At 37.7% G+C, this 16705-nt stretch overlaps 1 protein-coding gene across 6 annotated transcripts in view; it reads right to left on the minus strand.

Annotated features, from left to right (window-relative positions):
- The window catches only part of TRAPPC8 (trafficking protein particle complex subunit 8), a 99574-nt gene that overhangs the window by 57532 nt on the left and 25337 nt on the right, over positions 1 to 16705 (minus strand). For 4 of the 6 annotated variants that reach the window (XM_037004739.2, XM_037004734.2, XM_037004736.2 and 1 more), the window contains 6 exons: positions 10264 to 10353; positions 9038 to 9212; positions 6814 to 6967; positions 4614 to 4707; positions 3703 to 3962; positions 3237 to 3352 (listed from right to left, as the gene is read on the minus strand). In XM_037004739.2, coding sequence (XP_036860634.2) covers positions 3237 to 3352; positions 3703 to 3962; positions 4614 to 4707; positions 6814 to 6967; positions 9038 to 9212; positions 10264 to 10353 — 889 coding nt within the window. The remainder of the gene's footprint in view (positions 1 to 3236; positions 3353 to 3702; positions 3963 to 4613; positions 4708 to 6813; positions 6968 to 9037; positions 9213 to 10263; positions 10354 to 16705) is intronic. The other 2 variants (XM_037004735.2, XM_037004737.2) reach the window with 1 other exon arrangement.

Genomic DNA, 16705 nt, shown 5'->3' on the forward strand with positions numbered 1-16705 from the left:
GTGCACTTGAGAAGAATGTTTACCCTGTTCCTTCTGGATGTAGAGTTCTGTAGATGTCTATTAGGCCGATCTGTTCTAGTGTGTTGTTCCGTGCCTGTGTGTCCTTACTTATTTTCTGTCCGGTGGATCTATCCTTTGGAGTGAGTGGTGTGTTGAAGTCTCCTAGAATGAATGCATTGCATTTTATTTCCTCCTTTAGTTCTGTTTGTATTTGTTTCACATATGTTGGTGCTCCTGTATTGGGTGCATATATATTTATAATGGTTATATCCTCTTGTTGGACTGAGCCCTTTATCATTGTGTAATGTCCTTCTTTATCTCTTGTTACTTTCTTTGTTTTGGAGTCTATTTTGTCTGATACTAGTATTGCAACACCTACTTTTTTCTCCCTGTTGTTTGCATGAAATATCTTTTTCATCCCTTGACTTTTAGTCTGTGCATGTGTTTGGGTTTGAGGTGGGTCTCTTGTAAGCAGCATATAGATGGGTCTTGCTTTTTTATCCATTCTATTACTCTGTGCCTTTTGATTGGTGCATTCAGTCCATTTACATTTAGGGTGGTATTGAAAGATATGTACTTATTGCCATTGCAGGCTTTAGATTTGTAGTTACCAAAGGTTCAAGGTTAGTTTCTTTAGTATCCTACTGTCTAACTTAACTTGCTTATTGAGTGTTATAAACACTGTCTGGTGATTCTTTATTTCTCTCCCTTCTTATTTCTCCTCCTCCATTCTTTATATGTTGATTGTTTTATTCTGTGGTCTTTTGTGTTTCCTTTGACTGCTTTTGTGGGTAGTAGATTTTATTTTTTGCCTTTAGTTAGTGTTTGGTTGGTTTGCTTTCTTTGCTGTGATTTTATTTTTCTCTGGTGACATCTGTTTAGTCTTAGGAGTGCTCCCATCTAGAGCAGTCTCTCTAAAATACCCTGTAGAGGTGGTTTGTGAGAGGCAAATTCCCTCAACTTCTGCTTGTCTGGGAATTGTTTAATCCCTCCTTCATATTTAAATGATAATCACGCTGGATACAGTATTCTTGGTTCAAGGCCCTTCTGTTTCATTGCATTAAATATATCATGCCATTCTCTTCTGGCCTGTAGGTTTCTGTTGAGAAGTCTGATGATAGCCTGATGGGTTTTCCTTTGTAGGTGACCTTTTTTTTCTCTCTAGCTGCCTTTAAAACTGTCCTTGTCCCTGATCTTTGCCATTTAAATTATTATGTGTCTTGGTGTTGTCTTCCTTGGGTCCCTTCTGTTGGGAGTTCTGTGTACTTCCATGGTCTGATCAACTATTTCCTCACCCAATTTGAGAAAGTTTTCAGCAATTATTTCACCAAAGACACTTTCTATCCCTTTTTCTCCCTCTTCTTCTTCTGGTATCCCTATAATGCAGAAATTGTGCCTTTTGGATTGGTCACATAGTTCTCTTAATATTGCTTCATTCCTGAAGATCCTTTTATCTCTCTCTCTGGGTCAGCTTCTCTGCATTCCTGTTCTCTGATTTCTATTCCATTAATGGCCTTTTGCACCTCGTCCAGTCTGCTCTTAAGTTCTTCCAGAGATTGTTTCATTTCTGTAATCTCCATCGTGACTTCATCCCTTAGCTCTTGCATATTTCTCTGCAGCTCCATCAGCATGGTTATGACCTTTAGTTTGAATTCTTTTTTGGAAACTGGTTAGGTCTATCTTCCCAGATTCCTTCTCAGAGGAGGATGTCTGGGTTAGTCTGGTTCATATCAAATTCTTCAGCCTTTTCATGGTGATAGAGGTAGCTGTGGGGAGCTGGCGCGATTATTGGCTGGGAGAACGTCCCTTCTTGCTGGTTTGTGGCCTTTCTCTCTGGGGAGAACAGTGACCCCTAGTGGCTTATGCTGGGCAGCTGCACGTAGACAGGGTGTCTGATTCTTGCCTGGCCACCGTGGAGTAAGCTCTGCAGTTGCTGTGGGTGTGGCTGGCCTCAGGCTGCTGCTTCAATATGGCAGAGCCGCGTCAGAGTGAAACGGTTGGGAAGCTGTTTATTGCCATGAGGGGCCTCCGAGCTGTGCTGCCACCCAGGGGGTTAGGGTGCCTGGAGTTCCCTGGGATTCCCATCTGCTGGGCTAAGTGTCCCGGGACACTTCCGTCCAGCTGTGGGGGTTCCTGTCCCTTTAAGATTTTCAAATGGCACTCACTTTTCTTTGTCTCAGGGGCACCAGCTGTGGGGACCCGCTCACAGGTCTTACTGTCCTGTTTCCCTAGCATCCAGCACACCACGCACTGTGTGTCTGCGCTCCAGTGTGGATGGCTAGGGCTGGCTATTTAGTAGTCCTGGGCTCCCTCTTCCTCCCCGCTCCGACTCCTCTCCTCCCGCCAGAAACTGGGGTGAGGGGCGCTCGGGTCACGCAAGGCCGCGGCTTGTATTTTACCCCCTTGGCGAGGTGCTGGGTTCTCGCAGGTGTGGATGTAGTCTGGCTGTTGTCCTCTGTCTTCTGGTCTCTCTTTTAGGAATAGTTGTATTTTCAAAAATATATATGGCTTTGGGAGGATATTTCCGCTGCTCTACTCATGCCGCCATCTTGGCTCCGCCCCCTCCTGTGTCCATTTTTTAATTGGATTATTTGCTTTTTGTTGAGGTGCATGAACTCTTTATATATTTTGGATGTCAACCCCTTATCAGATATGTCATTTATGAATATATTCTCCCATACTGTAGGATACCTTTTTGTTCTATTGATGGTATCCTTTGCCGTACAGAAGATTTTCAGCTTGATATAGTCCCACTTATTCATTTTTGCTTTTGTTTCCCTTGCCTGGGGAGATATGTTCATGAAGAAGTCACTCATGTTTATGTCCAGGTGAACCACTTTTATATATTACTGGGAAAAAAAACCTCAAAATGATTTGTTTTCCCTCAAAACAGGATTTTATATTAAACATATGTTGCCATATCTTGGAACTGCTAGGCCACAATATTTTAGTTTAGAAGTGTTATGACTGAATACCTAACATAACTTCCATCTTTTTTTATAAATAGAGAAAGAGCCCTAAAGCAAGTGACTTTCCCCGTTACCATGTTTATTTTCAGATATTCAATTACTTAAAGGTTTTTAAATTTTTTAATTTACTTAGTCACCGATCTTATCTACCCAAGTTTTGACCAATGTTAAACTAAGAAACTAAAGAGACAGTCATTTTCTACAGGACATCATACAGCCAAACAACAAAGTCAAACAGGAAAAACAGAATGATAATGTGTCACTCACAGCAATCCAGATGTATTTTTCAGCTCATTAATGCTCTTTTCTGGTACTTTACTGCCACTAAACCATTTTTTAGTTGCAGAAAATAGAGATCGACTCAAACCTTTCCTTGATATTAGCTACAAAAGATAAAATGTGTTACAAATACGAGAACTTAATCTTTTTATTTTACATGAAATTTTAAAATTCTAAGTAATTAAAAAGCTTTAGTAGTGAGCAAATGTTCATCTTAACAATACTGATTTAAAGAAAACTGTTCAAACTGCCAGCAAAACCCCTGGTGGCAATGTACAAGCCTCTCCTAAGATTTAGTAGAACTTCATCATTGATAGTAAAGTCAGTAAATCCTAGCAGTAGCCAAACAAAAACAAACAAAAAAACTTCAAATGCTTTAAATAATTTATACTGTATTCCCAAGTGTACTATTTACTGAAATTAAAAAAAACTCATCCAGACAATTAAATCTTACCTGGTCATTTAATTGCCGAATTGTTTTCTCTATATGTGGCAAAAGGCCCCGAAATGTGAACTCTTGTATAAACTGTCGAATTCTATCATGATCAGTAAGGGTTAAACATGCACCATGAATAATTCCAGTATTTGCTTTCTTTGTCTCATATAATGATGAAGCAGATTTTACATGATCTGGGCCATCGGTGCTGTTAGAAAGGTCACTGGATGGGTCCAACTGAAGTGGGTGTGCTCTAAAGTTATTTGGTAAGCCATCTACTGAAAAACAGACCTTTCTTTTACTTGCAGAATGCAACAGAAAATTGATATTACTACCATACCGTTAAAGCTTAAAAAGAAGAATGTTGGAACCCTTTCTCTTTCTGTATATCTAGAAGCCTGAAATACAACAACTAACATTTTCCCCCCGCCAAAATTACAGGGCTTAATTTAATATTTTTTTATATAATAGAAATTTAAAAATTCATGTAAATAAATAAAGAAAAAAGTGTCGGAATAATATAAAGAATCACATTTAAGTAGCACAGCTAAGCAATAAGAAAAATTTTAACAAAAGAAAGTTTAGTGTTATCTCTACCAAAACTGTAATTTAAAATACAGAAATAAAGCTGTAAATATCATGGGAATTTGGGAATGATTAATAGGGTTGCCTATTGTATCTTCCCTTGCTTTCTTCAAAAATTTTTAAAATAAATCTGGTATATTACTCTTATAAAACACATTTTTAAATATCAAAAAATGTGTTTTTCGATAAAAAGACTAGATAAAATTCCCAGAGGAAAAGCTCACCTGCCCATTATCATTTTCTATTAAGAAAATGTCCCCCATCTGTCAGCTATAAAGACTAGCATGCTTAAACAACAGTGTAATTTTCAATCAAAAAGAAACTTAGAGAAAGTGTATCAAGACCTTTGACTTCGTTATCTAATCCATCCAAAGAAAGCAAGCTTTTATCAGAATTCTTATTTGAAGTTACTGTACAAGGGCCATCTTCATATGATTCCTATCAAAATAAAATAAAAAAGCATTAGCAGTTACATTTAATCACGTTTAAGATACCACCAAATTCATCAACTGTGTTCTGTAAGCCTCATCTGCTACAGGGACTTGCCTTCCAGTCCTCCAAACTCTTAACTTCTTTCACTTTATCTTACTCTATCATTCCGATCCACACATACTGTGTTCTTGAATTTCTTTAAACATTCAATCCACTATCCTGATGCTTCTGAATGCAAATGATCTCCATCTCAGCTTACCTATTTTAAGTGTGGTTAAGTATATGCCTATATGAATTCCTGTAGAGGTGTCTTAAAGAAGGAATAATGGCAAGAAAAAGGACCACCAGAGTCAAGCAGGGTGAGAAAAGAGGGATGATAAGGATCTCTTGGGTAATGGACTCAGTGTTAGTGAGCTAAAGTGAATTCTGAGCGTGCCAAAACATATTAGAATAATGTCTACGGCGATGTTTACTTGTACAAAGGCACTTGGCTTCCAGGTCAACTAAGAAAATATAAAAGTACCCAAACTGCTCCATGAGACCAGTAAATGTGAGCTATAATTCTGAGTACCATACTTTGTAGGAAATACTTAAAACAAAAATTTAATAAGAGGAAAGTGATCAGGACAAGAAAACAGTCTGAAAGCATGATTCAAGAAAGAGTTAAAAAGTAGATGTAGATATTTTAGCCTGGAAAAATATAAAAGGGAAACTGAAAACTGCCCTTCTGTATTTTGAAAATTGTCTTAATGGAAAACTGGTAAGGTCCCCTGTGAATACAAGCAAAAGGAGAAACCTGTGCGGGTGATTCTCAAGGTGCTGAGATGTGTACTGGGTCATCCAACCAGAAAGTGGGGGGTGTCAATGGATGGGGTCAGTCATAGGTTTAAAGGACAGTTTGCTTTACATCAGGCATTAGATTTGAGAGATCTTCTCCAATTCTAGGATTCTAAACTATAGAATTTCTCATACCTGAATAATTTCTCAAACTGCATAATCTGACTAATGCTCCCCTTCAACCTTAGGTGGCTGGGCTTTGAACTGAATTTGTCAATATTGTTCCTATTCTGTGTGGCCCTGAAAGACCATTTAAGAAACCAAAACTCCTTTACATCTAATTCATTCTTTTTTTCTCAGACATTTTACCCCAGAATTATCTTTAAAGAAACTCAGCAATCATATCAATACTAAAGTGAGTAATGTATCAGTAGAGCACTACATTTGGATCAAAATTCCATATGTAACATAGAAAAACAGGGCAAATAAACAGATTAAACAGTATTTAAACATCAAAAATTATATACTTTAATGTAACTGATATTTTTAATCACATAAAGAATACATAATATAGTTTAACTGTACAAAATATAAATATATTTCCATTTAATTAAGAATCTCCTCATAAACAAAAAAACAGTCAACTCTTGATTATCTGAACTAAGCATAGGAACTTGGCATTGGTCTCCCAAGTGACATATAATTTTCGCTTAAAAGTTTGACAGTGTGAAATTTTACACCCACCCACTTCAGCCAACAAACAATTAAAATTAGTCTAGAAGTCTAGATTAAGAAAAAGGTAGATTAAAAAGAGCAAGCACTTCTAAATTTTCAGAAGGAAAGGAAATCAGAAGAATGTTAGGGGAAAAAGCCCACCCACCTAAAAAGTATGAACTCTAAGGCTGTAAGAACAGCATGTTGAAAAGGAAGGATGGCAACCCCAGAGCATGTGGATAATGAAGAATCGACTGTAAACTTGATAAGGAATTACATGCACAAGTCAAAAATTCTATTCTCTACATGTCTAGCCAATCTAATTCAATTCTTATGTGTAATTCACTTTTCATCTTTTAAGGAAAAGATCAATTAACACTGATAGAATATACTGAAAGGAATACATATAAGGGATTACTGAAGTTAGTTAAAAAAAGCAGTTTTTAAACCACTGAATTAAGAGCTCACATGTTGATGGATCAAAACAAGCCAGATTCCACAAAGCAAGCATTAATACTACTGGTTAAACCAAGACATGAAAAACTCTACAGTGATGCCATCACGTTATAAAACTGAAATACAGCTTTTGTGGTTTGCTTCATTGTTGTTTTTTACATATACCTGGTTTTGAATACTATTTTTCTGGAGATACTGACTCCAAGGATCTGGTATCTGTTCATCTGATGCTCGATTAGATGCTCGAGAATTAATTTTAAGTAAATAACAACCCTGAGTTCCATATTTCTGTTTCATTTCTTCATAAATTGATTCAGCTCTAAAATAGAAAATGGAAAAGTCTGTAGTAAATGGGGAGCAGACCTTAGGCAATAATAAATATTAAAATAATCCAGAAGAGAGGCAGAAGAGAAAATTAAATATAACTTAGCATAAAAAATTAGGAAAAAAAAAAGGTAAAACAAAGATCATGATTCTAATTGAAATTTAGATAGCTTGAATATCACCTTAAAGCAGAGCTACAAAAGTGTGGAATAAAATTTTGGAAGATACTCCTATGTTATCAAAGAGAGGCAAATTATTTTATGGTGGTCAAACTAGTTTGGGGAACTTCAGTAAACAAAGCAAAAGTTTCTTTGCAGCAGACCCATTTCCCAGCCTCTCATTTGCTAATGTGCAGTGAATTTAAAAAGCAGCTCCAAACACAGATCAGAACTTTCAACTCCAAGGACTAGACTTTGGAAATACGACTTGAGGAAACTGTCTTAGATAGAGACATATGTTGATAAGTGCTAAAACTGAGAAACACAGCACCCCAAAACTTACAAAACATCTTTCCCTACCACAGTTCACGCTTCCCGTAACTGTCTCCAAAGGGACACGGTTCAGAGGAAGAAGAGACACAACTCAAGAAAAGCAACTAAGGTATTTATTACATAAAATCCACCTTTCTCTTGCAAAATTTTAATGGCTGGACCCATGTAACAAAAAGTATTTTGACTTCCATACTTCAAGTTAATTAAACTATACTAGTTAGTGAGTGTTAATTCAAATGATAAAGCAGCTTAAGAAAACAAACAGTACATTCTGAGGAAAAATGACATTTTGGTACACAGAGCTAACTAGTTCAAATAGGTCTTCTTTATTTTGTCATTCAGACATCTGGTACCAAAAAAAACCCCTGGAAAATATTTTATCATATTTAAAATGCAGATGCTAATATTATACAAATAAGCCTAGCAAACAAACCATACTACACACTATAAAATTAAGGCTAGATAAGTAAAATAGTTATAAATAAACACAGAATAAACACAGACATATGTATGTATATATACATGCAAGTACAATGAACTACAAGCTTTACCAATGATACTGCTAAACATAAAAATCATTTGAATTACCACTTAAATATCCCAATTATAACCTTTCAATATGGAAGATATATACCATATTCAACTGACAGAAACTAATTTTAATAGAAGGGTCAAATTATTTCTATTTCTATAGTATGCTTTATCCAGAGGCTACAGACTGTTTATGATTTCAAAAATTCTTGAAGATTAGCAAGCCTGAGAATAATTTTTTGGTTTCATAGGAAAATTTGGTAACAAGATTGGCTTTATAGGAAAATTTGTTAACAAGATAATGGTTTATGCTTGGAACAAGGGCAGGAAATGATTATTTAATTGCATATCCTCCATAGCACTGAGATAACAAAACAATAGTTTGAAACAAGATTAATTCAGTTCACATCTTGAAACCAAAAGTTAACTAAAGCCATAAAAATAAATTGCCTTTAATGTTATCTTTCAAGAACTTATTTCATTTAAGTTAAGGTTAATGGTTAAATAAAGTTAAATAAGGTTAATCACTTATCCAAAAGATAAAAGGACTAGAGCCAATTACTCGTAATGAATATTAAAGGAAATACAAGAAAGACATGTTTGGATGTTTTTCAGACTGTGAATGAAAAACAAGGCGAAAAATATAAAGTGACAAGACAGTGCAGGGGGAAAAAGGAAACACCTTTAGCAATAATCAGGAAGTGAAAACTTAGAGGAAAACTGGGAAGGAGGAAAAAGAAAAAACAAGTAATTTTATACAAAGTAGGCAATAATAACTAAGATCTACAGGTGTAAAATGGCAGGTACTTTTGTACAAAGATTAGGGTAACAGATTTATACTTAAAGGAAAGTGTGGCTAAGCACATGAAATCCAACATAAACCTACTTAGCTGTTTAATATAACTCTGGAATAAAAGATGTAGTTAGATGTTTTATTAATAAATTTTTAGTTTCTTGTATGAAAAATATACCTAAAATTTAAACAAGCCATGTCCAGATTAACATTTACATGAAAAAATTTTAAGCTGAAAAAGAGAACTTACCTGTGTTCATCTCCTGCACTTAAATCATGTAAAAGTACATAATACTTAAGAGTATTTGGTATAAACCACTTGGGGTAGGAATAGTCACTATTGTGCTGAATTCGATGCTGTTCTTGTGACAACTTTGAAAATTGTTCCACAGGTTCAGCTTCACTAGATGATGCTACCAACATACCTTATAAACCACATTATTAAGGTAATTATCACATCACTCAATAATAAATATTATCCTATTACAAGAAACTTTAAAGGTGTTATTTTCTGAGCTAAAAAATAGTCTTCTTAGATGTTCACTTCAACACAAAATAATTTCTCCAACACATCTAAATGTAAGATAAATTTTAGCCGAAATAAGCAGGTGAAGAGAGGCAACAAAGGGCTAGGTAGTTTTTTTAACGAAATTCCCGGGCGAGGTTTCTCAGGCTACAGAAATGGAGTCTGGGAAAGTCGCACCCAGCAGGGCAGGCGGCAAGTTTTTAAAGAAGGTAGAGGGAGGGAGAGCTTAGATTTACAGCGGCACAAGGATTGGCTAGCCTAAGGCACATTTTTCAGGTTGGGAGGGGGCAGCAGCTGGGGACTTTGGCATGTCACATCATCAGTGTCTGAAGTGCTCACCCCTCCCCCCAGTGCCTTCAACCTTACACTAATTAATTCAAGATTATAAATCTTTATTAAAGATTTTTTGTTGACAGTTTTTTAGGTCATTTACATATATAAGAAAGTTCATGAAAGTTAAAATGGACAATTCCAAAACTGACAACTCTCAACATAGTGAACAATTCTGCTGAATCTTGCTCCTCTCCATTCAATCTCACTGTAGTTTCATACTCCATCCTATGATTTAACTTTTCTCTGCAACCTCATTAAGAAAACTAAAGGGCCATAATTGTCAAAGGAGGTTAACAGCTATAAAACAGGCTATTAAAGAGAACACAGTTATACTTTTTTACTAAAATGGCTTAAAATATTATTAAGTGTGAAATATTTGAGCTAGGGAAAACAGTGAGCCCCAGTATTTTTATTTTGTAACCAAAAATCAATTTATTACATCAGTTCTGTATCTAGGATGCCATTTAACAAAAACAACAAAAACTTGAAGTATCATAAACAAAAAATAATTTCTCCATTCTCTATGTACTCTCAACAATTTTGCCTTAATATAACTATCTGAGATTAGTAACTTCCAAAATATTTGATTTTAAGAGAACATAAAGGTCAAAGGATACATGCTAAGTAGTGGTTCAGAAATTCATGGTCTGATGCTGGCATCGACTGAAGAAAGGTCTCTCTATAGGACTCAAACCATGGAGTAGTAGCTAAAATTAAAAATATATTAAACAGTTAAAATTCCTCAACAGAACCCATGTACAACAAACAAAATTTCAAGTCTATATTCCTAAAAGCAATGATAATTTCTAGCAGTAAACACACATTTTTCACCTATGCTTGATATGTATATAATGTGAACATGTTTTTTAAGCCACAAATATTTTCATACGTGGAGCATATATAGTTGCAAAAATAAAAAATAATCCCAAACCTGCACAATGATTTCACAATTTACTCATCTAATAACCTTTAAATTATTACCCACAGGGAGGAAAAAGTTTATTAAAGCTTTGTACACCTGCCACTAGCTACGTCGTCATACACTCCTTTTCATAAACAGTGTCATTTCAGAGCAGTGGTTTCCCAACCAAGAGTGACTCCCCAACCTGAGGAATATCTGGCAAAGTCTGGAGATACTTCTGGTTGTCACAACTAGGCATGGGTTGCAGGTGATGGTTTGGGGAGTGCCACTGGCATCTAGGGAAAGAGGTCTGGGATGATGCAAAGAATCTCACAGTGAAGAGAACTCGGCCCCCACAACAAAGAATTCGGACCTGCATGTCCACAGTGGTAAGGCTGGCAAATGCTACTTACAATTTCATTACTTGAGTACGACAGTAACAAAAGTTCTTTAAATGAAATTTCAAAGCATACTTTACCTTACAATAAAATACAAAGAGGTATATTTTCACTTTCTGTATAAATGTATATGACTTAAAATGTCAAATCTCTCACCTGTTAACAAGCATTTTATAAGAATTATTTTTCTAAATATGAATTTAAGCTTAGTCATTTCACTAGATTTAAACAGATTATTTATATCACAGCTTTACTAAAAGGACATTCCATTCCTAGCTACTTATATTGACTACCAAACCTCGTATTTTTTTTGTTGTTCTTTATCACTGAAAATGCACAAATACATGGTGTCTGCCTGAAGCGACTGGGAAAGCAGAATGAAGCAAGCTACTCATTCTCTCAGAGAACCTACCTAACCAGGTGCCACGTACACAAAACTCTAATCCCAATAAATTCCTTCTGAGAATAACCCACACATTGTTTAGGGGGGCTATCACTGTTAACAACTGCATGTTCACAACTGTAGAAGAGGAAAACATTTCTGGAAATACTATAATCTAGACAAGAAGTGGCAAATGGGGAGAATAAATGACAATGACTAGTCTGTTACAATACAAAACCCATTTTCTTACCAAGCAGTAACATGTATCTTCCCCATAAATCAGTCAAAATTAGTCTTTGTCTAGAAAATTAATGTATACTTTCATTTAGTACCAAGGACAGAAAAAAAGAAAATAAAGAACAGATTATGGAAATTTTGGTTAAACAGGAAGGAATCTCCACAGCTAAGGGGAAACAATGCTATGCGTTTTATTTTCCCAGTCACTCTGCGGCTCCCATGCCACCACAATTTAGTAACAAGCAAGTTACAGACCCAGGGAAAGGTTCTGCTTCATCACAAGATTGGGGATTCCGACTAACCAAATTAAATCTTCCAAAGAGCTATTCACTGCAACACTATCTGTAATAAAAGACTAGAAAACCCAAGGGAGGAGCCAAGATGGCAGCATAAGTAGTTCAGTGGAAATCTCCTCCCAAAAACATATATATTTATGAAAATACAATAAATACAACTATTCCTAAGAGAGACACCAGTGGATACAGTACAACAGCCAGGATACATCTACACCAGTGAGAATTCAACATCACAAGGGGGTAAGACACAAGCCGCAGCAGGTGGGACCTGAACACAACCCCACCCCAGAACCCAGTGGGAAGAAAGGAGTCGGAACGGGGAGGGAGTGAAAGCCCAGGACTGCTGAACAACCAGCACTAGAAATCCGCATGCGGAGCGAAGACATAAGGTACATGGGGTCCTGGATATTAGAGAAATGGAAAAGCAAAACCTGTGGGCAGGTCCCCGCAACCGGCGCCCCTGAAACAAAAGAAAAGTGAGTGCTTTTCGCAAGTCTTAAGGAGAGAGGTACCCCACAGCTGGATGAAGTCGTCCCGGCACACTTAGACAGCAGCTGGGAATCCCGGGGAACTTTAGGCGCCCTAGCCCCCCTGGGCAGCAGCGCAGCTCTGAAGCCCCTCACGGCACTAAGCAGCCTGCCAGTCATTCCAACTGGCACCCACCCCAACACACCGGCCCAGTAGTGGGAGAGTGGCAGCATGCACCGGGGGCGGTGGCACCAGAGGGGACCAGTCGCGGCTTGTGTGAGCCCGCTGCGGCAGCAACCAAGCAACCCAGGTATGGCTGGAGTGCTCCAGCGGCAACAGCGCCAGAGGGACCCGGGAGAGGTTCACATGAGCCTGCGGCAGCAGCAACCGAGTGACCCAGGAGCGGCCCACACATGCCAGTGGCGGCGGTGCCAGAGGGGCACAGGAGAGGTACACGCACACCTGTAGTAGTGCCAGACGGAGCAGCGGTGCTCCCAGCAGCCGACCAGAATCCCAGCCCGACGTACAGCCACCTGGGCCAGACCCAAAGGCCGTTGTTGGCACACACCTGCCCAGCAGGGGCGCCACTATCATGGAGGAATGCACCTGGCATGCCTGCCACTCCCCACAGGGCTCTGCGCTGCTCTGACGGAGACCCCACCCACAGCAGCTTAGGGGATTAACCTGGTGGCTGCTCCAGGAGTGCAGGTAACTGACACAGGCAGCGGAGAAGGGCAAGGCTTTCATCAAGAAGGAAAGGACTTTCTTCTCCCAGCTGACACACCCACAACCTGCCTACAGCTACCGCTATCACCATGAAAAGGCAGAAAAATTCAGTCCAGTTCAATATAGTCCAGACAACCCCTGAGACAGGATCTGCAGAGACAGACCTAACCAGTCTCCCTAAAAAAGAATTCAAAATAAAAATTATAAACATGCTGACAGAGCTGCAGAGAACTATACAAGAGCTAAGGGATGATGCCCGGAGGGAGATTACAGAAATGAAACAATCTCTGGAAAGATTTATAAGCAGAATGGATGAGATGCAAGAGGCCATTGATGGAATAGAAACCAGAGAACAGAAATGCTGTAGAAGCTGACGCAGAGAGAGATAAAAGCATCTCCAGGAATGAAACAAGATTAAGAGAAATGTGTGACCAATCCAAACAGAACAATATCCACATTACAGGGGTAACCAGAGGAAGAAGAGAGAGAAAAAGGGATAGAAAGTGTCTTTTGAAGAAATAATTGCTGAGAACTTCCCCAAACTGGGGGAGGAAATAGTTGCTCAGACTACGGAAGCACACAGAACTCCCAATAGAAGGGACCCAGAGAGGACAACACCAACACACAAAATAATTAAAATGGCAAAAATCAGGACAAGGACAGAGTATTAAAGGCAGCTAGAGAGAGAAAAAAGGTCACCTACAAAGGAAAACCCATCAGGCTATCATCAGACTTCTCAACAGAAACCTTACAGGCCAGAAGAGAATGGCATGATATATTTAATGCAATGAAACAGAAGGGCCTTGAACCAAGGATACTGTATCCAGCACGATTATCATTTAAATATGAAGGAAGAATTAAACAATTCCCACACAAGCAAAAGTTGAGGGAATTTGCCTCCCACAAACCACCTCTACAGGGTATTTTAGAGGGACTGCTCTAGATGGGAGCACTGCTAAAGAGAGCACAGAACAAAACACCCAACATATAAAGAAGAAGGGAGAGAAATAAATAATCATCAGACTGTATTTATAATAGCTCAATAAGCAAGTTAAGTTAGACAGTAAGGTAGTAAAGAAGCTAACCTTGAACCTTTGGTAACCACGAATCTAAAGCCTGCAATGGCAATAAGTACATATCTTCCAATAATCACCCTAAATGTAAATGGACTGAATGAATCAATTAAAAGACACAGAGTAATAGAATGGATAAAGAAGCAAGACCCATTTATATGCTGCTTCAAAGAGACTCACCTCAAACCTAAAGACATGCACAAACTAAAAGTCAAGGGATGGAAAAACATATTTCAGGCAAACAACAGTGAGAAGAAAGCAGGGGTTGCAGTACTAATATCAGACAAAATAGACTTCAAAACAAAGAAAGTAACAAGAGAAAAAGAAGGACACTACATAATGATAAAGGGCTCAGTCCAACAAGAGGATATAACCATTCTAAATATATATGCACCCAACACAGGAGCACCAGCATATGTGAAACAAATACTAACAGAACTAAAGGGGGAAATAGACTGCAATGCAGACTTTAACATACCACTCACTCCAAAGGACAGATCCACCAGACAGAAAATAAGTAAGGACACAGAGGCACTGAACAACACACTAGAACAGATGGGCCTAATAGACATCTATAGAACTCTACATCCAAAAGCAACAGGATACACGTTCTTCTCAAGTGCACATGGAACATTCTCCAGAATAGACCATGTACTAGGCCACAAAAAAGCCTTAGTAAATTCCAAAAGATTGAAATTCTACCAACCAACTTTTCAGACCACAAAGGTATAAAACTAGAAATAAATTCTACGAAGAAAACAAAAAGGCTCACAAACACATGGAGGCTTAACATCCTCCTAAATAATCAATGGATCAATGACCAAATCAAAATGGAGATGCAGCAATACATGGAAACAAATGACAACAACACAAAGCCCCAACTTCTGTGGGATGCAGCAAAAGCAGTCTTAAGAGGAAAGTATATAGCAATCCAGGCATATTTAAAGAAGGAAGAACAATCCCAAATGAATAGTCTAATGTCACAATTATCAAAATTGGAAAAAGAACAAATGAGGCCTAAGGTCAGCAGAAGGAGGGACATAATAAAGATCAGAGAAGAAATAAATAAAATTGAGAAGAATAAAACAATAGAAAAAAATCAATGAAACCAAGAGCTGGTTCTTTGAGAAAATAAACCAAATAGATAAGCCTCTAGCCAAACTTATTAAGAGAAAAAGAGAGTCAACACACATGAACAGAATCAGAAACGAGAAAGCAAAAATCACGACAGACCCCACAGAAATACAAAGAATTATTAAGGAATACTATGAAAACCTATATGCTAACAAGCTGGGAAACCTAGGAGAAATGGACAGCTTCCTAGAAAAATACAACCTTCCAAGACTGACCCAGAAACAGAAAATCTAAACAGACCAATTACCAGCAACAAAATTGAAGCGGTAATCAAAAAACTACCCAAGAACAAAACCACTGGGCCAGATGGATTTACTTCAGAATTTTATCAGACATACAGAGAAGACATAATACCCTTAAAGTTTATGGTATTCTTAAAGTTCTTCTTAAAGTTTTCCAAAAAATAGAAGAGGAGGGAATACTCCCAAACTCATTCTATGAAGCCAACATCACCCTAATACCAAAACCAGGCAAAGACCCACCAAAAAAGAAAACTACAGACCAATATCCCTGATGAACACAGATGCAAAAACACTCAACAAAATATTAGCAAACCGAATTCAAAAATATATCAAAAGGATCATACACCATGACCAAGAGGGATTCATCCCAGGCATTCGAAAATCCATCAACATCATCCACCATATCAACAAAAAGGACAAAAACCACATGATCATCTCCATAGATGCTGAAAAAGCATTTGACAAAATTCAACATCCATTCATGATAAAAACTCTCAACAAAATGGGCACAGAGGGCAAGTACCTCAACATAATAAAGGCCATATATGATAAACCCACAGCTAATATCATACTGAACAGCGAGAAGCTGAAAGCTTTTCCTATGAGATCGGGAATAAGACAGGGATGCCCACTCTCCCCACTGTTATTCAACATAGTACTGGAGGTCCTAGCCACGGCAATTAGACAAAACAAAGAAATACAAGGAATCCAGATTGGTAAAGAAGTCAAACTGTCACTATTTGCAGATGACATGATATTGTACATAAAAAACTCTTAAGACTTCACTCCAAAACTACTAGAACTAATATCAGAATTCAGCAAAGTTTCAGGATACAAAATTCACACACAGAAATCTGTAGCTTTCCTATACACTAACAATGAACTAATAGAGAAATCAGGAAATGGATTCCATTCACAATAGCATCAAAAAGAATAAAATACCTAGGAAAAAACCTAACCAAGGAAGTGAAAGACCTATACCCTGAAAACTACAAGACACTCTTAAGAGAAATTAAAGAGGTCACTAACAAATGGAAACTCATCCCATGCTCTTGGCTAGGAAGAATTAATATAGTCAAAATGGCCATCCTGCCCAAAGCAATATACAGATTCGATGCAATCCCTATCAAGTTACTAACAGCATTCTTCAATGAACTGGAACAAATCGTTCAAAAATTCATATGGAAACACCAAAGACCCCC

This window comes from Manis javanica, chromosome 9 (assembly GCF_040802235.1).
Source record: "Manis javanica isolate MJ-LG chromosome 9, MJ_LKY, whole genome shotgun sequence".
NCBI classification, from domain to species: Eukaryota; Metazoa; Chordata; class Mammalia; order Pholidota; family Manidae; genus Manis; species Manis javanica.